Consider the following 24235-nt stretch of genomic DNA (forward strand, 5'->3'; position numbering starts at 1 on the left):
TGAAGCATCCATCCAATAGGTCAATTGTAAAAAGAAAAATCACATCTTGTAAATACTAATTGGGGACTTCTGTATCACATGCACTGTAAATAGTGGATTGCTTTGACAGGAATCCATTTTCCTTTCCCTATGTCCAGGTTAGCAATATTGATGTTCACATACACAGAACTCCCCACCCCCTCTATATCCTTCTTTCTTGGATATAATTTAAACAACCTCCAAAAGGTCAAGCTGTATTGTAAACAGTGGTCAAATCTCGCTGCTTGATCACCATATCTACTACTCTAAATCTAACATTTATGACAATAATATATCATCATACCTTATCGTAAATATGGCAAAATGTACCTAGTACTGTTTCACATTAACAGAACAGTGCACACATTCCAACATAGACTAGAAACTGTTCAGTTTGGTTAGTTACATAACAAAATATTTTCGTCCTATAGGACGCACTGGCATATAAGACGCACCCAATTTTTAGGGGCAAAATCTAAAAAAATAAAGATTTTTAACCCAATAGTGGTCTTCAACCTGCGGACCTCCAGATGTTGCAAAACTACAACTCCCAGCATGCTGGGAGTTTTAGTTTTGCAACATCTGGAGGTCCGCAGATTGAAGACCACTGCAGGGGGAGGTAATACTCACGTGTCCCCGCTGCTCCGGAGCCGTCACTGCTGCCCTGGATGTCGCTCCATCGCTGTTGCCGTGTTCCCTCTGGAACGTCTCTGCTGCCGGACGGGTATCCTCGCTCTCCGTCGCCGCCATCACGTCGTTACGCACGCCGACGCACGCCGACGCACGTACGCGACGACGTGATGATGAGGAAGGAGAGCGCCGGCATACAGGGGATCCCTGAACGGAGAAGACACCGAGGAGGCAGGTAAGGTCCCTCCCGGTGTCCTGTAAGCACTAACCCGGCTATTCAGTCGGGCTGTTCGGGACCGCCGCAGTGAAATCGCGGCGGTCCCGAACAGCCCGACTGAACAGCCGGGTTAGTGTCACTTTCCCTTCAGACGCGGCGGTCAGCTTTGATCGCCGCGTCTGAAGGGTTAATACAGGGCATCACCGCGATCGGTGATGTCCTGTATTAGCCGCGGGTCCCGGCCGTTGATGGCCGCAGGGACCGCCACAATAGGGGTGTATTCGCCGTATAAGACGCACCGACTTTCCCCCCCCCCAGTTTTGGTGAAGAAAAAGTGCGTCTTATACGGGGAAAAATACGGTAACATTATTTTGTGTCTATTCTGTTTAAATTCCTGGTCCACCCACTGAAACAAACAATAAATGGTTCGAATAACCGTTCAAAGATACTGATGGACATTTTTCACCAGAACGATGATTGGAGAGGACTTCCTTCTTCCCACTGGGAAGCACCATGGTCACCTTATCACTTCTCTGGAAACAAGTATGCAAAGTATCTCTCGGTCAAAGGAAATAAGATCCTGCTCTCCGGTGCCACCTTTTGGAATGTGGCTTTCCTTTAAGTCATTGTTTCGTAGAATTTTACAATTGGTGACTGGTGATTGGTGAATAAGTCAAGCCAGGATCCCTCCCAGAAGGTGGATGCGTAACTCCTCATTTTGGGAAGGATTCTGGCTTGGCCTACAGGTGTCACCACAGCATGCATATTTGTTTTCCACAAATTTCCAGTGTAGCAAGTATAACAGGGCTGGTCATATCCCAGGCAGTAGTTCACCATGACAACTAAGAAATTCATGGTTGCACCCAGGCTTTTTATCAACCCTTTTCAATGAGTGTCTATCCTTAATAAATAATAATAATAAATTGTGTCCAAGTGCTGTGTTCCACGTCTGTGGAACAAAAAAACGTTTTACTTCGGCACCAACCACCCAGAAAGAGGAGGATGCAGCGTTGGTAAAATATAATATATTTTATTCCAGATAGCCTTCAAACAGACACGTTTCAGGCCTGCGACCCTCTCAATGTACAACAGGCTTTTTTCTCTTAAAAGAATTTTTTTTTTTAAATTGTTCTACTTACATCCACCTGCGTTCCTGTGCTTATTCCCCATACTGCCTTCGGTTGGCACACTAATGTTACAGGACCAGCAGACGTCAGGCCTGGCAGTGACACTCCAAACTTAGGAACGAAGCCACGAAGCCACGCGGTGGAGTCACTGATCGGCTGCAGCTGTCAAGTCACACGATTAAAGACATCTGATGCTGTACATGGGAGCGCCAGCGAAAGAAATCCATTGCTGATCACCGGAGGCAGAACACAGGATTAGCATGGGAACGAAGGTGGAGGTAAGTAAAGCAGTAGGGAGCTGAGGGGACAGTAATATTTTACACACAGGGGAAGGATGAGTGAACACAAATGACTGTGACACTGGGGGACAGGGAGATTAGAGGCCAATAATGACTGTGACAAACAGGGGGGAGTTGAGGGGACACTAAGGATTGCCCATATGACGTAATGTTATATGACGGCATGCTGGCTCCTAACTTCTTTGTGTTGGTTTCTAGATTCTTAAATTTGTCAAGCCCTGGCCTTTAAAGGGGAACTCCGCCCCTAGACATCTTAGCCCCTATGCAAAGGATAGGGGATAAGATGTCAGATTGCCAGGGTCCCGCTGCTGGGGACCCCCAGGATCTCGGCGGTGGCACCCCGCTATCATTACTGCACAGAGCAGACTCACTCCGTGCGTAATGACGGGCAATACAGGGGCTGGAGCATCGTTACATTACAGCTCTGCCCCTCAATACAAGTCTATGGGAGGGGGCGTGGCGGCCATCATGCCCCCTCCCATAGACTTGCATTAAGGGGGCAGGCTGTGACAGCATGAGGGGCGGGGCCGTGACAGGCTGTGACATCACGAGGGGCGGAGCCATGATGTCACGATGCTCCGGCCCCTGTATCGCTGGTCATTACGCATGAAGCGAGTCTGCTCTGTGCAGTAATGATAGCGGGGTGCCGCAGCTGAGATCCCGGGGGTCCCCAGCAGCAGGACCCTGGCTATCTGACATCTTATCCCCTATCCTTAGGATAGGGGATAAGATGTCTAGGGGCGGAGTACCCCTTTAAGCTTTTACAAGCCTTTCTGGCACTCACCTCAAGGAGAATCCTCGCTAGTTATGCAAAGGAATAGCAAAATGCATGTAAAAATTGCAATGCACCAAAGACAAGAGTTTTTAGGTATGCAAAAAAAAAAGGAAAAACTATATTATTTTGTGCATTTACATTATGGCTGTGATTTGTTTGCTTCTAAATGATCATAATGATTTTTGCCTTTAATCCCTTCCAGCCATAAGCATATAACACTTGAGAGTCACAAGTAAACAACAGCTAGTACTGAGAGAAAATGACTTTGCTTCACACGGAAACTAGTCAGACCAGTCATTTTGTAACATTGGTTAGAACTACAAAGTGTATTTTCTCTTAGTAAGAAGTAACAATTCTGTTTTTACACTTGACAGAAAGACATTCTAAGAAATTCAGTAACTACTGTATTATGAATTCTAAAGGCTGAGGAATGGTCATATAGATATAGAGGACATTATAACAAGTCAGATATGTACAGCTACCGATGAAAAGTCATATATTCTTCTCATGTCTGAAACAGCCCTGTGCACTTTGATTTTCCTTGACTCATCTTCCTGCAGTGGCTGCGAGGAATCTATGTCTTGTCTCGTACTGTCACAGTAAAATCCTAGAATAAAAATTATGTCTCATTCAGTGACTTCTATTGCAACTGGAAACAAAGTGTCAGAGTTCCCTATTAGAAAGCAAAGAGGAATTAAACCACTGAACAGAGAACAATCTAAAAAGTTCTCAAGGCAAAGTTAGCAATAATGATATAGCTATTCATGTCATCCAAACCTTTAATACCATTCAATAATGGCCTTTGCTGAATTACCTTATCTACCAAACAGACACATTTTATGCCAATACAGTGCTCAAAAATACAAGAATCATATGCAGAATGCATATTTTCATCCCATTATACAAACACTACATGTTGCTAATGTTAAATCAAGCACGTCATCTTAATAGGTAGCCAAGGATGTCCTATAAAACCCCAGACGTTTGTTTTTAAATGACAAATGATTCAACGATGATATTATGATAAAGGGGATGATTAGAGAAATTTATTAAAAAGTAGTCTTTGAATGGGAGCCATCTCACTCTTGGTCATAAATTATTCTACACTGTACACAATAGGCACAGCTGCAGAATGGGAAAACATGACAATAGCTTTGGACCAAGCAATGTTTTGAGATAGAAACTATTCTTTAACAGTCATGGGGTGCAAACAAAAGAAGCAACGCTGAATACCTCCATCCTCTAGGTATTCAAAAGCCAAGGAGGTGGCCAGCTCAGCAGTGTCGGACACATGGGGGTTTCTACTCCTTACATATCTGAGCTGTCCAGCATCTTCTAAAGGAATGCCTCCAGCATAGCTTACCTGTCAGCTGAAAAGAGCAGCTGACCAGAATGCACTATGGTTTGAATATTGAGCACAATTTATACAATACAATAAAAGAAAATTACAGGCCACTAAACCATTTCATGGCCCATTTTGAGCAGATGCAGGAACACAGACATGATTAAGAATGTCATGTATGTGTCATCTAAAGACAAACACACCATGTATCTGAAGTTTTTTTTGGAGTTGTAGATTTAGTACATTGCGAAGGAGTACACGTCTGTATATATTATAAAAAAAATGCATTATGCAAATAACATTGGATAAATATACACTTTCAAGACTCCAAAGAAACACAAGGACATAGTGGCCCTACTACTACCAGCACTGATGGAGTTAACCAACCCGTGTAGCTACACCACTCAGGGAGACTCAGGTCCTGGGTCTGCGGTTCAGAGACAGAAATAAATTCGAGTTACTTCAATGTTCTAACAAAGTGAAAAACGGTAACCCGCACTCAACGCAAGGCTAAGGCCAGACGACTCCACTTCACATCCTCCAACGGACCCAGTTCCAGACTTCCTGCAGGGCGCTCAGAGACGAATGTCGTCGGTTTCACGCTGGTGTGCGCTTCTTGCGGCCTTTCAGCGTGAAACCACCGTCAGTCGCCTCTGAGCGCCCTGCAGGAAGTCTGGAACTGGGTCCGTTGGAGGATGTGAAGCGAAGTCGTCTGGCTCGCCTTGCGTTGAGTGCGGGTTACCGTTTTTCGCTTTGTTAGAACTTTGGATAAATACCCCATAAAGGTCTATTATGAGAGCATGGAGTATATCATGAGAACATCATGAGCTACTATCACAATTATATGGGAAGCAAACGTATCCCCTTATAAACGTATCTTGCCTTTTTCTTTTTGATAAAAATGATATTGAAAATTATGTGAGAGTCATGTGATTCTATTAAAACTGTGTCCTCATGCTTATTAATATGCAGTCACAGGGGATATAGGTGCATGATATCTTATCTGCAGAGCAGCAATGGCATGTGGAGTTCAAATCTAACCCAAGACAAAATCAAGATGGAGTTTGCATGCCCTCCATGTTTTCAAGTTTTTCTTCCAAGTAATTTGGTCTCCTACACATGGAAAAAAAAAATGATGGGTTAACCTATTGGTAACAGAGAATGATGAATATTTTGACAATCTCCAAATATAGCACTTGTACTATATAAGGATAAATAATAATAACCACACCGAGTAGTGCCTAAAGGCTATACAATCAGTTATATTTAAGTTAAAAATAAAATAATCACCTTATTGCCACCCAGTCTCAATTATACAATGATGTCTCCTGGAGAATCTGGATTAATGGATAAAAGCAGTGGAACTGCATGACTAAATAGAGAAGTATAAGAAAAGTATACTGGTGGACCTGCTGGGAACAGGAGATAAGGTTTTAAGGAACACCAAAAAAAAAGAGGTCTGCTTACTTTCCAATCTGTGCATTCCTACAGAACAATCCCTGGCAATCACTCTTTGGAGAGGACAGACATGAAAGAATTGGCCATAGAATCAGGGTCATCTGCCCTTTATCAGGAGGGTAAGCCGCACCCTGGCCAGTTTCTAACCTTTTAACCCACTGAAGCCTTCATTTGCACAGACATAATGACATTCCTGTATGGAGTGCAACCTCCAGTTTCCACTTCCTAAACTTTAGAAACCTGGTCCTGATCTACTTGTGTGTTCAGTCCCTGAAACCATTGCACAAGCTAAGGCTCTACACATCTTCCAGTGCACAACTCCACATTGTGATCCTAAAACGAATGGCAATCTTACTTGTCAATGCTATGGCCAGCCACAGAAAAAGAACATCCTTGCCCCCTGCTGTTGCCACTGTCTAAGATAGTACTTGCTCTTTGACTAGAAAGAATTCCCATTTAATGCCTTTTCTCCACCTATTTAATATGTATAGCTCTCCGAATATATACCAGAAAGTCATCTGGGTTTCCAGGAGCTCAAATAAAACCCCAAACAAACTGAGGCTAAATCTTTCATTCACTTCTAAATATCTAAACATTGTCTGTGCTATTAATTCTGTTACAAGCAGCCTGTGGTAAAAAGAAGATCTTAAGGAATTAAAGGCGTTTGGTTTATTTTCCCTGGTAACAGAGAAATCAGAGTATCTGCATACATTAGCGAATAGCTTTGTTAGTAAAATTGTTGCACAACAAAAAAATTAAGCTAGTAAGTAGATGAATATCACTAAAAGGACACATGCTGATAGAGCAATCACTGGCATTCGCATATTTTTTTATAAGGCTTTGTAGTAGGATCAATGTGACCCCCAACACTAATTTCCATAGACGTGTGTATTTATCTAGAAGATGTTCATTTAAGAAGTTCAGCTCTATTGCAGTTGTCTCCAGGCGACTCTGAAGAGAAGTTTACAAGAGGCAAACAAAATGAAAAATGCCTTAAGCCTAAGTACACACTGCCCCTTTTCTCCTATTTACTATTCTATCCCATGTGAAAAAGGCTTTAGGATATTCTCAGAGCTACCCACTGATGTCTCTATTAGGGGAAGTGATTAACAATGTATTTGATATTCAAAACAGTGTTAATTCCATCCAGCTCGCCATTATCAACCCCTGTGCTAATTTATGTATCTGCTTACACACAGTGCCATGTTGTGCCCAGCATTATCCACATACTGTGGGAGAGTCTAGACTCATTAAGCCATCAGATGTCTTGCAAAAAAGGAAGACACTAACTTCAATAGGTTATTATTCGTCACGTGGCTAATGGCAGCCAGTGAGAGAAATTTTCAGATTCTGGGTGAACAGAGTATATATATACATCAAAAGATTTTCTACCCCACAGGGTGCAATCTCTGTTTCTGGCCAACACTCCTATGTCCTTACTTTGTATTTTTACTAGTTATTATGTTAATGTCCATTTCCACATGTACAGTAGGAGTTGGGTATTAGAGCCTGACAAAAGTTATCAGAGAAAGCAGTCATTTTGTATGATGTTCTGTATCATGACTCCTCAGTATGGCTTAAAGGGGTACTCCGCCCCTAGACATCTTATCCCCAATCTACCTTATTGGATAGGAGACAAGATGCTAGGGGCGGAGTTCCCCTTTAAAGATAGACAAGATACCTTTATGAAAACCTTATGACAGATGACGATCCAGACAGTACCACATAAGCGTATGGACCAAAATGGAAGTACTAGAGAGCACTACTTAAGTGAACACTAATTGTAGGGAGGAGATAATTAAAGTAAAACAGTCCAGCCACTTGTTGTGATGTTTGTCACGTTTTCTCTTTACCATTAAGGCCAATGCTCCAACTTCTACTCCACCTAGAGGATCTCAGGGCACTGCCAGTAAAAACAGTCAACTCGACCAGTACATTAATGGCATAAAAACGTACAACGCGTTTTAAAGTTTATACCTGAGAAAGAAGCTGATTGGCTTTGAAACGCATTGCACATTTTTATACCATTAAAAAGTTTTAATGTACTGGTCGAGTTAACAGCTTATTACTGGCAGCGCCCTGAGATTCTCTAGTAGGAGTAGAAGTTGGAGCATTGGTTTTATTGTGGTTTTCATTTTGTGTTGTTACAAGTTGTGCCCGAATTTGCACAACTTGTACCGGTGAGTCAGCCCTTGACTTTCACCAGTTGTCTTATTTGTTGAGAAGGATTCATACAAGGGAGCACTATTTTATTGCTTTTTATTCTTTACTTTTATGGGGGGGCTGTTGGCGACCACTCTGGTGCTTTCAGCAACAATCACCTTAGCGGACAATAATGAGCAGCAGCAATTTACCAGAACTGAATAACCTGACAATTCAGTCACAATATATGTTCAGGAGGACAACTGCTTCTCTATTTCCCATGAAGACATAGAGGAATCATAAAAAGGGATCGCTAAGAAAGACCGGCTTTTATTATGGCAGGCTTTGACAGCATTTCATGTGACTACTGTGCTGATTTAAAGGAAATGTATGACTGGCTGCAGTTTTAATTTATTATACTGAACCCATGACAGTCAGTTAATATGTGTATTGGCTACTATCTTGATTACACAGTCAAGAACTCATACATAACATAAGGCAATGCCGCATGAACAACCACAATATGCCCATGTTCACATGGCAGAATGTCCATGTGGAATTCCACATGAATCTTCCACACGTACATTCTGCAGTAGCAGAGTCCCACTGATTTCAAAGAGATTCTGCTGCTCTGTCCACACGGTGGAATTTCAGTGGCATCAACATCTTTTGCAAAAATCCTGATTCCGCCATGCGCAAAAACATTAAACGTGTTTAATGTTTTTGAGAATTCTGCAAGGAAATGCATTGCTGTCTATGAGATGGGGCATTACTGAGTTGTCCTAGTGCCACATGTTCTGTCGGCGCTCCGCTGTCTGTGGAATGTCCGCACGGAAATATTCTATGCCGACATTCCAAAATGTAGAACTTATAGATGTAGCGACAATACTTAACAAGGAGATGCCTAAATGTTCATCTAAATAGGATGCAGGTTCATTTGCAAGATGTGTAGCATTGAATAAGAACTCCAGGTTTTCCAAATATTAAATATATTAAACAAATGTTGTACTCTAAAAATCTAATAACAAGAAAAAGAAAAATATTTTGAATGGAAGCAATAAACAGTACTGCCAGGAGACTTGTCTGTCTTTGACATTAATGACACCCCTATTGTTTATAACTAACAATAATAAGTGGATGGGAAAATAGAGAGATCTGATGCGATACAAATATGAAATGGTAGGCAAAAAGCTTGCCTTGAAAACACAGGCTAATGGAAAAATCAATTGGTTCACAGCCTAGCTTTTACAACCACAGATAAATGTTTAATCCTTAAGGGTACTCTATACACAGGTGTCAAATAGGAGAACCCATTATGCTTCAAAAACTGAATGAAAGGGATTATATGTGGCATATTACACATGCCTCAGACTGGAAGGCCAAGCAATTGGAGAAAGCAGCGGTTTCAATACAGACATGCGGAAAACCTAGTGTTTAAACGATGTGAGGATCAATATGGCCTTTATATCATTTTAACAAATCTGTCTTTAACTTTGAGACATTAATGAAAGGGTGCATGTCAGAGTCTAAAGCGCACTGTATCGCCACCATGTGATTTCACTACAAAGTGTTATTATTAAGAGGTGTCTGCAGTCACGTTTGCACCCTGTGGACTTGTCTCGGATGTATAAGGCATATTCTATGACTGACTGGGAAATTCTTTTTCCACTAGTAAATTGATGGACTCTAGTGGGAAATGAATAAATTAATCAAAGCATCCTTGTACTCACACATCTCATTAAAAAGTCATATTGGTTCAATGTTGAAATAAAGAATAGATTTTACACACCTGACCTACATTGCATATATTAATTATGCATTTGATGCCTCCTTTCATTTCTCTGCAAATCTCTTCACTGCCATCATATGTTTCCAATTCTGGAATATTGTAAATATGGCCGTCATCTTGATCAAAGGCTACAGTTGATAGTTACTATGGTAACATGCACAGCAGTTGTTTGAGGTCCCTTTATCCTAGATACTTATAAATATTCTTATCTCATTCATACCCTTAATTAAAGACTGGAGCGTGTCACAATGAACAATGTCTTCACTTTGCTAAAATACTTGTGTGAATGCCGTTCAATTGTTCTCCAAAGGCTACAGTAAACCATGACTGACAACTAAGATGAAACTAAACACCAGACTTACTTGCTAATGAAAGATGAGCCTTTTGACTTAAAATGGCACCATATTTGTTCAGGGCCAAGCATTGGTAAAATCCTTCATCAGACTGCTCTCCTTTCCTGCCCTCCACCTCCTGGATGTACAAGGAGCCATTGTGTAGAGTTGAGATCCGATCATTCTCAGAAATCTTTGCTCCATTTTTCAGCCATGTGATTGTGACTGGAGGTTCCCCTTGAGCCAAGCAATCTAACATAGCCGAATCTTTCCGACAAACAATTACATCCTCGGGTTCTTTCACAAACAACAGGTCACTGAAACACCAGGATCCTGTGGGGTAAAAAATATTTCATCAGAAAGGAAAAAGGAGAAACTGAGGCGTAAGTAAAAATAAACTCTGCCACTTTGAAGCAAATGTGTTTCTAACATGCAATGCTCTACAGGGAGTTCCTTCCAAAATGGTACTTACAAAGCACATCCGTCAGCACCAAAAGAACCAACTTAAACGAGCACTGTCGTGAAAAGAAATTACTTTTTATATGTCATAGAGACCTATAAAAAGTTTTGATTAGTCGGGGTCTGAGTATTAAAGACCCTGACATCACCAGAAGGGAGAATTACCTGCTTAGCACTTAGCGAGTTCTCTCTTGGCAGTATGTCATGTGACCAGAACAGAATCGTAATATAAGCTCTGGTGAACACTAACCAATAAAAACTTGGATTTTTTTATTGACATGTACATGTACACTTTAATACACCAGTACGGTTTTGGATAGTAAAAAATTGTAAAACTGTGGGGGAGATTTATCAAAACCTGTCCAGAGGAATAGTTGCTGAGTTGCCCATAGCAACCAATTAGATATCTTCTTTCATTTTTCAGAGGCCTTTTCAAATACATTAAAGGGGAACTCCGCTTCTCAGTGTTTGGAACAAACAGTTTTGTTTGCTGAGCTGGCGCCAGGAGCTTGTGACGTCATAGCCCGGCCCCCTTGTGACATAACCCCCTGCCTCCTCAATGCAAGTCTATAGAGGGGGCGTGAAGGATGTCACACCCCCTCCCATAGACTTGCATTGAGGGGGTGGGGCGTGATGACATGAGGGGGTGGGGCTATGACATCACGAGCTCCTGGCGCTGGCTCCAGTTGTTCCAAACACTGAGCAGTGGAGTACCCCTTTAAATAAATACTCAGCAACTTTTCCTCTGGACAGGTTTTGATAAATCTCCTCCTGTGTCTTTAATAACTTCTAGGCTGGACCTTAGGACCACTGACATAGTTTACCTCTAAGGTGATTTCACCAGATCAGAAAACATTGCATGCAACATTTTTCCATCTGGTACCTGATCATCATATGGGATTGCCAGAGGAACGGGAATAAGCCCATACCCCGAAATATATTGTATAAATGTATTAAACTCTATGGTCACACAAAGACATTTGTCAATTGTAGTACTCGCATAATATAGGTGGTAGGGCACAAAAGTTCCCAGGCGATATTTAGTGTTAATTGTTTAGTATTTCCAAGCTTAAAAGGAGGAGCTTAAGAACACGAGATATCAGTCCTTTCATTATAGTTTTATCTGTGTGGGTTCTACTTCTAGTTTTGACTGAGAAATAAATTATTTAAAAAAGACTAACAAACACCCACACTTTATGAAAGTGGCTTTGGTCATTGGCATATAGGGTATGCTGCCGTGCTATCAGAAAGAAGAGAAAACTATTTGCACCGATTATAAAAACTGTTTTCTATACAGTAAAACAATAACTAAAGATGGACTAAACATGAACAATTCTGATCCTAAATCCTAGACCCTACACTATAAATACACCTAGGCCAATAACCTAAATGAAGTCACAAAGAAAGATAAACCTTCTTAACTTTTTTTTTTTTTTTTTTTTTTTTTTTTTTACAGACCTCTCATTTATTTACCAAACACTCGTAAACTAGGACACTTTCAAGAAAATGAGAAGTCCCAATGTGAGGCTTCACCGCCATTAACAAGAAAACAAGAGGTAAAGCTGTTTGCTAATTTTACAAGCTTGTCACAGAGATCCTAAACAAGAAAAGTCATAAAAGTTTGATTTTACAAGAAATCATGAACATCCCTGCCTCTTTATAAACAAGCAGGTTTTAACCCTGGGGACATTTAGCACTTCCACACCCACCATGGTTAGGATTAGATTAATAACTGCACTTACATAGCCTAGAATACTTTTTATTGGAGAGCGGGGGTTATTTTTAGCATGTTGGTAAATGGTAAAGCCATTATTTCCCCTGGGCTGAATAATTATACGTTCTAGGTCAGAAAGTGTTTAGGGTCTGTTAATGCTTCGCACTTTTATGTCACATGGACTGTTGTGCAATGAGATTGCTCCTTAGAACCTTCTAACTTGCTTGTTTTACCAATTTTTTTTTTTTTTTTTACTTTTACCAGATGCATTTAAATGAAGGACAAAGCAACTTCCTAATATTTGTGACTCTTGCTGCTAGATCTCAGCGGGAAAGGGATTAGGGAACCTTAATTTCCACATTTGTGTATTGCCAACTGCTACAGAAATGCGGAACTAATTGGCTGCTTACTGTCTCATGCGGTGGGGATTACTTAATTACCCAATATACATTTTCGGAGGAGAACAGATCTCTCAAGGAAGTAACATGCCTTCTTCACCTAACACAACAAGCCTGGTTCCTCCATCCATCATGGCCAGAGATAAAAAGAAGCCAGATCACTGAAAGAGCCCCAGCCTTAGGACACAATCTCTGTGCAAGCCACTTTATCAGTTCCTTTATCTGCGCTGTGCTTTTTTTTTTTAGGGCATTATAGTAATACATATAAATAGTATTGGACTCCCATGAACAACTGATTTTTCAGATCAGGATCAATAAGCGGATATATTTTACACAGCTTGACTTGTTGGTCCAAAAGTGTGAAATCCATCACCAGACCAGCTTTATCTGATCTGAGGTCTCAATAATGGCATGCTGATCTGTCTGACAATACACATCCTTAAATGATCCACAACATCTACATTTTCTTTACAAGCCAAGGTGTTTATTGCTATAACGCAAAGGTAATGCGTGTAACAGTGAGATAAAAACAAAAAAAAAAAGAATGATGTTAAAGGGGTACTCCAGTGGAAAACTTTTTTTTTTTTATGAACTGGTGCCAGAAAGTTAAACAGATTTGTAAATGACTTCTATTTAAAAAAAAAAGAAAAAAGTTTACCCTTCCAGTATTTATTAGCAGCTGTATGCTACAGAGGAAATTTTATTCTTTTTTAATTTCTTTTTTGTCTTGTCCACAGTTCTCTGCTGACACCTCTGTCCGTGTCAGGAACTGTCGGGAGCAGTATGGGTTTGCTATGGGGATTTTCTCCTGCTCTGGACAGTTCCTGATACGGGCATCAGGTCTCAGCAGAGAGCACTGTGGACAAGACAAAAAAAAAAAAAAAAGAATAGAATTTCTTCTGTAGCATATAGCTGCTAATAAGTACTGGAAGGGTAAAGATTTTTTAATAGAAGTAATTTACAAATCTGTTTAACTTTCTGACACCAGTTGATTTAAAATAAAGAGTTTTTCAGCGGCGTACCCCTTTAAATCCAGTAATGACCTAATACACAAGTCAATATGTACTAAATAAATAGAGTATGATAATAAGAGTATGATAAAAAATAAATAAATAAAAAACTCAAACAATGTGTACCAGAAAGGACATTATAAGTAGCTCAGGATGTGTAAAGGCCTTTTTAATAGACCAGAAGTATAATTATTCTGCTTTTATGATCAACAGTCAATTGTTTATACATAAAAAGTAAGTAGGATTGAAGTTTGTATTTCTGATTTTAAGTTGTGTACAGTTGTAACAAGACTGCCAACCCTATACTGTGGGAATTGTTATACTGTACGAATATAGCTTCTAGCAATGCTTATCTGTAACCAGGCATAATCTAACTATGCTGCTACACTACTCTGTCATTCCATTCTCTGCAAACCACTCATAAATGCATGGAATGTCTTTAGATTTCTTATTTACGTAAGCATGATATGTAATACTATACCCTGCATTAAGATTAATAGGAATAGACTTCACAGTAGATACCGGCCTCTCTGGACACTAAAGTCATCTGTTTACTAGATCTCTATGTATATGGGTAAAAACCTTCAGGTCAGAATAGGAAACACTTAACGTGGTTGGAAACCAACAGAGAAAATTGATTCCAGCTTCACAATCAGAAATGTACTGGGAGAGATCTACAGGACTATTGTACACAACATGGAATGCTCCTTCTGACTTTTCTCAAACTATACCTAATGTATCATTATTGTTTAACAATGTGATTGCAACTTGTCAATATGTAGCAATGTGACCACCTTAAGCATCAATGGCAACATCTGTATGGGTATGACCACTGTAAATTGCTTATAGGAATCAATGGCAATATCTGGAGTGGTAGGACCACCTGAAATTGCTTAAAGCAGTGTTTCCCAACCAGGGTGCATCCAGCTGTTGCAAAACTACAACAACAAAAATACAATCTTTGGCTGGGAGTTGTAGTTTCGCAACAGCTGAAGACACCCTAACTAATAGGCATCATTGGTATTGGTATAACCACCATTGATTGCTCAGAAGTATCAACGGCAAAATCTAAATCAGCAAAATCGTTATCGGTATGCGTTCACAGAATCTGTATTGGTATGACCACCTTAAACCGCTTATGGGTATCAGTGGCAAAATCTGTATACTCATGGCATCAATGGTAACATCTGTATAGGTATGACCAACTTAAAATGCTTAGAAGAATCCACAGTAGCATCAACCTTAAACTTCTTGTAGGCATCAATGTCCACATCTGTATCAGTCTGATGTTTATTGGCATCAATGGTAACATCTGTATCACTATGATGTTTATTGGCATCAATGGTAACATCTGTATCAGTATGATGTTTATTGGCATCAATGGTAACATCTGTATCAGTATGATGTTTATTGGCATCAATGGTAACATCTGTATCAGTATGATGTTTATTGGCATTAATGTCCACATCTGTATCAGTATGATGTTTATTGGCATTAATGTCCACATCTGTATCAGTATGATGTTTATTGGCATCAATGTCCACATCTGTATCACTATGTTTATTGGTATCAATGTCCACATCTGTATCAGTATGATGTTTATTGGCATCAATGTCCACATCTGTATCAGTATAATGTTTATTGGTATCAATGTCCACATCTGTATCAGTATGATGTTTATTGGCATCAATGTGCACATCTGTATCAGTATGATGTTTATTGGCATTAATGTCCACATCTGTATCAGTCTGATGTTTATTGGCATCAATGTCCACATCTGTATCAGTCTGATGTTTATTGGCATCAATGTCCACATCTGTATCACTATGATGTTTATTGGCATTAATGGTAACATCTGTATCAGTATGATGTTTATTGGGATCAATGTCCACATCTGTATCAGTATGATGTTTATTGGCATCAATGTGCACATGTGTATCAGTATGATGTTTATTGGCATTAATGGTAACATCTGTATCAGTATGATGTTTATTGGGATCAATGTGCACATCTGTATCAGTATGATGTTTATTGGCATTAATGGTAACATCTGTATCAGTATGATGTTTATTGGGATCAATGTCCACATCTGTATCAGTATGATGTTTATTGGCATCAATGTGCACATCTGTATCAGTATGATGTTTATTGGCATTAATGTCCACATCTGTATCAGTCTGATGTTTATTGGCATCAATGTCCACATCTGTATCAGTCTGATGTTTATTGGCATCAATGTCCACATCTGTATCACTATGATGTTTATTGGCATTAATGGTAACATCTGTATCAGTATGATGTTTATTGGGATCAATGTGCACATCTGTATCAGTATGATGTTTATTGGCATCAATGTGCACATGTGTATCAGTATGATGTTTATTGGCATTAATGGTAACATCTGTATCAGTATGATGTTTATTGGGATCAATGTGCACATCTGTATCAGTATGATGTTTATTGGCATTAATGGTAACATCTGTATCAGTATGATGTTTATTGGGATCAATGTCCACATCTGTATCAGTATGATGTTTATTGGCATCAATGTGCACATCTGTATCAGTATGATGTTTATTGGCATCAATGGTAACATCTGTATCAGTATGATGTTTATTGGCATCAATGGTAACATCTGTATCAGTATGATGTTTATTGGCACCAATGGTAACATCTGTATCAGTATAATGTTTATTGGCATCAATGGTAACATCTGTATCAGTATGATGTTTATTGGCATTAATGGTAACATCTGTATCAGTATGATGTTTATTGGGATCAATGTGCACATCTGTATCAGTATGATGTTTATTGGCATCAATGTGCACATGTGTATCAGTATGATGTTTATTGGCATTAATGGTAACATCTGTATCAGTATGATGTTTATTGGCATCAATGGTAACATCTGTATCAGTATGATGTTTATTGGCACCAATGGTAACATCTGTATCAGTATAATGTTTATTGGCATCAATGGTAACATCTGTATCAGTATGATGTTTATTGGCATTAATGGTAACATCTGTATCAGTATGATGTTTATTGGGATCAATGTGCACATCTGTATCAGTATGATGTTTATTGGCATCAATGTGCACATGTGTATCAGTATGATGTTTATTGGCATTAATGGTAACATCTGTATCAGTATGATGTTTATTGGGATCAATGTGCACATCTGTATCAGTATGATGTTTATTGGCATTAATGGTAACATCTGTATCAGTATGATGTTTATTGGGATCAATGTCCACATCTGTATCAGTATGATGTTTATTGGCATCAATGTGCACATCTGTATCAGTATGATGTTTATTGGCATCAATGGTAACATCTGTATCAGTATGATGTTTATTGGCATCAATGGTAACATCTGTATCAGTATAATGTTTATTGGCATCAATGGTAACATCTGTATCAGTATGATGTTTATTGGCATTAATGGTAACATCTGTATCAGTATGATGTTTATTGGCATCAATGTGCACATGTGTATCACTATGATGTTTATTGGCATCAATGGTAACATCTGTATCAGTATTATGTTTATTGGCATTAATGGTAACATCTGTATCACTATTATGTTTATTGGCATTAATGTCCACATCTGTATCACTATGACCACCTTACATTGTATAAAGGAATCTGTATTGTAGTATAGCCACCTTAAATGTCATGAAATGCAGTCCATATGGTGACCAACACGTAATATTTACACTAACAGCACAACATGACATAATACATAATACACCACACATAACACATAACACACATAAACCACACTCGGAAACTTTGATGACAAGAAAGCCGAGACTTTCCTATCCTGGTAATACATAGTAATGGTGTGCTAGTGATGGCATGCAGAGGCAGCAGATGAGAGGTCTATGGCAGCAGACAGTACCCCACCATGGAGAGTACAGCTATGTTCGGTCCCGGGGTGCACACAGACATAGGACACGGCTCGTCCTCACTGTAGTAAAAGAAAGTTTGTACAGAGAAGCTCCCCTCAGCGCTCACCTGGAAAGCTGACGAGCGCTGCCCAGAGCAGCAGAACCCTCCGGGCCATCCTCCCACAATTCGATGCCATCACCGGGGACGGGCACACATGCCTGGCTCCTCTCACCGGCTGCTCTTGGTGTCTGTAGCACGCACTAGGCGCTCCTCAGAGCCCTCCGGGACTTTTTTTTTTTCGTAGAGCTCCTGCGCAGGCACACGAGGTGGAAGGAGGCGGAGGGAGAGTGCACCGAGGTGGGGGGTGCGCTGGCTGGACACAGGGAAACCTTGGAGTGTCCGGGACTACATAATAGTGCATCCTCTTGTGAGGAGGGGGAGGGGAGCAGAGCTCAGGCATGTGGAGATTGTGTATGTGTGTGTCACACTACTGGGCTCTGGAGGGCACAAGGTCATGGGGCTGGGGGTAACCCTGGGTGCTCGTCTCCTGCCCTCCCATCCACATCATTGAATAAGGCCTGTCCTGTGGTGCCCTGAAATGCCCCTCTTTTATGTGCAGGAAACAATTGTCTGAGGGTCTCGCCTCCACAGAGGTTACCATAACCATTTTGTGTACAATATACGTAATTGGGGTATTTTTACGCCTCTGGTCAGATGGGACATTTTAAGATTATGAAAAAAAAAAATTTAAATTTTCCATCTATTTTTGCACAATTGTGTATTTAAAAGACAATTATCATTCGGAATGAAAATGATATCCATGTTGAGATTTTTATTTGGAATTTCGACGCATACATGCACCCCACACTTTTCTGTATCACAAAGAAATCAGAGGCGAATGTACACTTACCTGGCACGGAAATTGCGCCATGTGCACAGAGCAGCAGAATCCCATTTAAATTCAACGAGACTCTGCGGCGGAATCTCCACGCTGGATACCAATGCGGAATCCTGCACGGAAATTCTGGAATGTGGCCTCAGGATTAGTTGACATGGCTGATTTGTTTTAGAAATCTCTGCAGCTTTCCCACACAGTCAGATATCCATGCACAGACTACAGATACAGTGATCCCTCAACTTACAATGGTCTCAACATACAATGGTTTCAACATACAATGGTCTTTTCTGGACCATCGTAAGTTGAAACCAGACTCAACATACAATGTACAGACAGTCCAGATCTGTGATACCTGTCAATGGCCGGAAGAATCGGCCAATCAGAATGTGCATTCACTGGTAAAACCCCTGTATTACTGAAGCGTATGCACTGACTGGTGTCTGGTAGCACCCCCTACAGTACAGGGAGGTACTACATGTTCTGTACACTTTACCTGTACCAGGGTTAGCTGCTCCTTTGGACACCAGGTGAGGGCGACTCCATTACTTTTTAGGACACTGTGTACTGTACAGGACCCTGAAGAAGCTCCTGTCCTCTACATAGACCAGTGTTTCCCAAGCAGGGTGGCCTCAGCTGTTGCAAAACTACAACTCCCAGCATGCCCGGACAGCCGTTGGCTGTCCGGGCATTCTGGGAGTTGTAGTTTTGCAACAGCTGGAGGCTCCCTGCTTGGGAAACACTGACATAGACAGTGATTTACAGCTCCCAGAAGATCTTTATTACTTTTATATGTAAGGATTTGCTTTATCTGTATTAGTTATCTACTTATTTTTCTTTAATCCTCACTTTTTCCTATTTTTGGATGACATTTTGGTGCCTTTAGAACCAATTACCAGGTTTCCATAGAGTTCTGGTCTCAACATACAATGGTTTCAACATACAATGGTCGTCCTGGAACCAATTAATATTGTAACTTGAGGGACCACTGTATATCTATCCTCATGTATGGGACAGATTTTTATTTGCAGAAATTTGGGCAATAAATTTGCTGTGTGGACACACTCCAATACTATGAGTAAAGATTCTCATACACTTAAAGGGGTGCTCCGGTGGGCAAAAAAATGTTTAAATCAACTAGTGCCAGAAAGTTGAACAGATTTATAAATTCTTCTATTAAAAAAATCCTAATCCATACAGTACTTATCAGCTGCTGTATGCTCCAGAGGAAGTTGTATAGTTCCTTTCTGTCTGACCACAGTGCTCTCTGCTGACACCTCTGTCCATGTCAGGAACTGTCTAGAGCAGGATAAGTTTGCTATGGGGATTTGCTCCTACACTGGACAGTTCCTGACATGGACAGAGGTGTCAGCAGAGACCACTGTGGTCAGACAGAAAAGAAATTCAAAAAGAAGAGAACTTCCCTTGGAGCATACAGCAGCTAAGGCTCCTTTCACACTATACTGTTGCTCCGTTACAAACGGACATTTATGGCTATTTTTTCTTACTTTGGCTGCCATTAATGGGGTACTCCGCTGCCCTGCTTCCGGAGCTCCGCTCTCCAGCGCCGTCACGCCCCCTTCCCATAGACTTTCGTTGAGGGGTCGGGCGTGATGTCACAAGGGGCGGCCCTGAACACGGAAGCCCGCGCACAGCGTTCAGAACAATAAACTTCCGGATGCTGGGGAGCGTAGCTCCAGAAGCAGGGCAGCGGAGTACCCCTTTAACGTCCATTATTGTAACAGAGCAAAACGGGAGTTATAACGGGCAAAGAGGATTCCATTGACTTGAATGGGATTCCTCTAACGTCCATTATAAGTCCCGTTATGATAGCAGGAGAAAAAGACGTGACATGCAAACATTTTTCTCCCGCTATCTTCCTAACGGATGTCACCTACCGGACGAAAACACTAGTGTGAAAGGAGCCTAATAAGTACTGAAAAGATTAAAAAAAATCTTTTTAACTTTCTAGGACCAGTTGATTAAAAAAAAGTTTTTCAGTGGAGTACCCCTTTAAGAGCACGTATCATGTGTCACAATTTCAAGAAGACAGTACAATGGTAGTGGTAGACCAATTATTTGCACATTGCATTCCTCACCTACTTTAAGGTATCTTTGTGTTCTTGAATTTCTAGTGTTGCAGCGCAGATAGTCCAGTCCAGTGCAGAAACATTCCCTAAACATAAGTCTATTGGAATATGGCTTTAAAGTCAACACATCACATACAGTTCTTTGAGTTGCTTTTTGGCCATTCTGGCCTTAAAGGGGTACTCTGGTGGGAGAAAAAAAAATTCATATCAACAATTAAAAAATCTTAATTCTTCCAGTACTTATCAGCTTCTGTCTATTCCAGAGGAAGTTGAGTGGTTCTTTTCTGTCTGACCACAGTGCTCTCTGCTGACACCTCTGTCCATGTCAGGGACTGTCCAGAGCAGGAGCAAATCCCCATAGCAAACCTATCCTGCTCTAGACAGTTCCTGACATGGACAGAGGTGTCAGCAGAGAGCACTGTGATCAGACAGAAAAGAAACTCAAAAAGAAAAGAACTTCCTCTGTAGTATACAGCAGCTGATAAGTACTAAAGGATTAAGATTTTTTAACAGATGTAATTTACAAATCTGTTTAACTTTTTGGAGCCAGTTGATATGAAAAAAAGTGTTTGCCACCGGAGTACCCCTTTAAAGACCAGGCCAATTTTAATTTAGCATTTTCGTTTTTTCTTCCTCACCTTTTAAAAATCATATCATATTTCCATCTATAGACCCATATGGGGCTTGTTTTTTGCGTGACCAATTTCACTTTGGTCCGATCATCTATTTAAATGCCTGCATTGCCGCAGATGATCTGTATTTATCACGGCATCTCAGGGGTTAATGGCAGACATCAGCGCAATCGCTGATGTCTGCCATTACCGGCGGGTGCCTGGCTGCTGACACCCATTGCATCATGACGTACATTTATGTCCATTGTCGTTAAGGGGTTAAAGGAAACTGGTCACCCTGATCACCCACACTAAACCCAATACACTGGGTTATAGTGTGGGTGACCAGGAGTCCAAGGAGGTGTCACTTACCAAAATCAGTCAAGTGGTTCCTTTGGTATTGCCCAGAGAAATTCTGTTGCTTAATTGAGATAATTACACGCAGGAGGCAGGGCCTGCTCGTTTCCCGCCCCCTGCTTCTTTCAGCCTCCTCTACCGCTGACCCCTCTATCAGATTCATATTCAGCGACTCAACATCATAGTGACGTGAGTCGCGTGTCACGTGAGTGCAGCGCTCAGAGCAAGGAGCGCATGCGCGTTCTTTTATAGTCGGCTAATCACGTGAGAGCTGAATCTTGCGAGAGCAACTGTATAATAATGGTGCATGCCCTCCTTGCTCTGAGATCTGCGCTCATGTGACATGCGACTCACATCACTAGGACTCTGAGTCGCTGAATATGAATACGATAATGGAGGGGTCAGCCGTAGAGGAGGCTAAAAGAAGCAGGGGGCGGTCAGCCAGTGGGGCCCCGCCTCCTGTGCGCAATTAACTCAATTGAACAACGGAACTTCTCCGGGCAATATCAAAGGAACTACTGGACTGATTTTGGTAAGTGACACCTCCTTGGACTCCTGGTCACCCACACTATAACCCAGTGTATTGGGTTCAATGTGGGTGATCAGGGTGGCCGTTTTCCTCCTTAAAGGAGTTGTCTGGTGAGAACAATCTTTTTCCCTATTCAAAGTATCACGGGGGGAGGGGGGGCTTGACTGCTAGGACCCCACAATATCATAAATGGGATCCCCACTCTCAGCACTTTATGCCATACTAATTAATGGAGCACTTGCCATCTACAGCATGCACTCTCATTGAGAACCAGGGTCCCGTTCTAGGGGGGGGGGGGGCTGTGGTCAGACTTGCTGCAATCAGATACTTATTCCCTATCCAGTGGATAGGGGAAAAGATAATTTCCCCCGGACAGCCCCTTTATGCTCAACACTCCCCTCACCTTCCAGATATGATACATGCTGTAATCAGGGCTCTATCTATGGCTCATGCTGCCATAGGCACTCAGTTTGTCACAAATGTGAAGCAAATACTGCATAAGTTTTGTTGCAGATTCACCACAGATCTCACCCTATAAAGAGGTGAAGTCAATCACCATTCACATGATAATGAACATGATGTGGTTGGAAATCTGTAGGTAAATGTCGCAGCAGTTCTGACACGTGGATTCGACCAAAGGGGGGAAATTTATACATTTTTTTCTTCATGTCAAAACAGCTACAGCAAAAGTATATTATTTTCTCTTTAAGGTGCTGCCCCCCTCAACGTTGCTGCACTAGACACAGGCCTATGGGTGCCTAATGACAAACACAGCTCTGACATTAATATGCCAAAAGGTAAAGATCTTAATGTACACCGATCAGTTATAACATCAAAACTAATAAGTGAAGTGAATGAAACTACAAGAAATGACACAAGGAAAAAATGAGCACACCCTAAAGTGTATAACATAAGCTTTATTAAGTGTAGTAAGAGACTAGAAAATTATTAAAACCAATTAAAAACTGTATCATGGCCCCAGCTAAATGAAGACAAAGGCTACATTATATAGGCACAAACACCATAATAGGCCATGGGCCTATTTAGTGGATGACAATAAACAAACAATTATTATAAATATTACATAAATATAAAATGCTATCAAGTATTCTAGTATAACAAGGATCCAAAGGTTCTTTTCAATCTAAAAATGTAATAAAGTACTGTATATGAAAACAAATCCAAGAACCCATTGAATACAGCCTGTCCCACAATAAAAAAACGCTTGAAAACGCTAGCTGCCTATGAATGGAGTGCCCAAAAAGATAGAAGCCCCATCCTTCCTGGTAATTTCCTCAGGGGTAAATGATAAAATCTCGTTTTTATATATCTCGATCTATTTATACCCAGCACTGTATCCATAACAAGGGGCTTCCTCTACATCAGGAGGAAAGAAGGCTTCTACACCAGCACAGACGGTTCTTTAGTATAAGAGCAGCAAGGCTTTGGAACTCTTTGCCAGAGGTAGAGGTCATGGGGAGCTCAACAAAAGACTCCTGATGCATTTCTGGAGAATAATAACATTACAGGTTATGGATACTAGATTTATAGGAACAGAGGGGGGTATTTATCAATTTTGCCTGTTGAAAGTTTCTTTTTACCCTTTTTTTTTCACTTTGGTTTTCGTGGACATGCACCAAATTTATCATTTGGTGCAAGTTGTTAGTAATTTTGGCTCAAATGTTGAAATCAGCTGTTCACAGCGCCTTTTACACAGAACTTACCACCACAGAGGACGCGTATTTTACCCTGTAGAGCAGCCATTTCGTAGAGTCCCTCCTGCAGTATATCAGCAAGCGACGTGAGTTATTTTCTTTTGTGGGGTTTATAGCCACCGTGTGAAATGGATTTTATTTTCAACTTAAGTAGTTTTTTTTTGTTTTGTTAATTTAGTGCAGTGGTCTACAACCTGCGGACCTCCAGATGTTGCAAAACTACAATTCCTAGCATGCCCGGACAGCCATTGGCTCACCGGGCATGCTGGGAGTTGTAGTTTTGCAACATCTGGAGGTCCACAGGTTGGAGACCACTGCTTTAGTGCTTACCTTTCCTGAACCTGTGTGGCCATGTCCAATGCTGGCTCAACGGAGGGTTAAGGTTCCTCAGAGACAACTATGTCGCAGGATAGTATTGAGCAGCCCTGGAGGCG

General features: G+C 40.9%; 1 protein-coding gene across 1 annotated transcript in view; it reads right to left on the minus strand.

Annotated features, from left to right (window-relative positions):
• Positions 1-17929, minus strand: part of PRTG (protogenin) — a 127401-nt gene extending 109472 nt beyond the window's left edge. The window contains exons 1-2 of the mRNA XM_056572374.1: positions 17731-17929; positions 10160-10462 (exon numbers count right to left, since the gene is read on the minus strand). Of these exons, the coding sequence (XP_056428349.1) occupies positions 10160-10462; positions 17731-17800 (373 nt within the window). The 5' untranslated portion in view covers positions 17801-17929. The remainder of the gene's footprint in view (positions 1-10159; positions 10463-17730) is intronic.
• Positions 17930-24235: the final 6306 nt, after the last annotated feature.

The sequence above is a fragment of the Hyla sarda genome, chromosome 4 (assembly GCF_029499605.1).
Source record: "Hyla sarda isolate aHylSar1 chromosome 4, aHylSar1.hap1, whole genome shotgun sequence".
NCBI lineage: Eukaryota > Metazoa > Chordata > Amphibia > Anura > Hylidae > Hyla > Hyla sarda.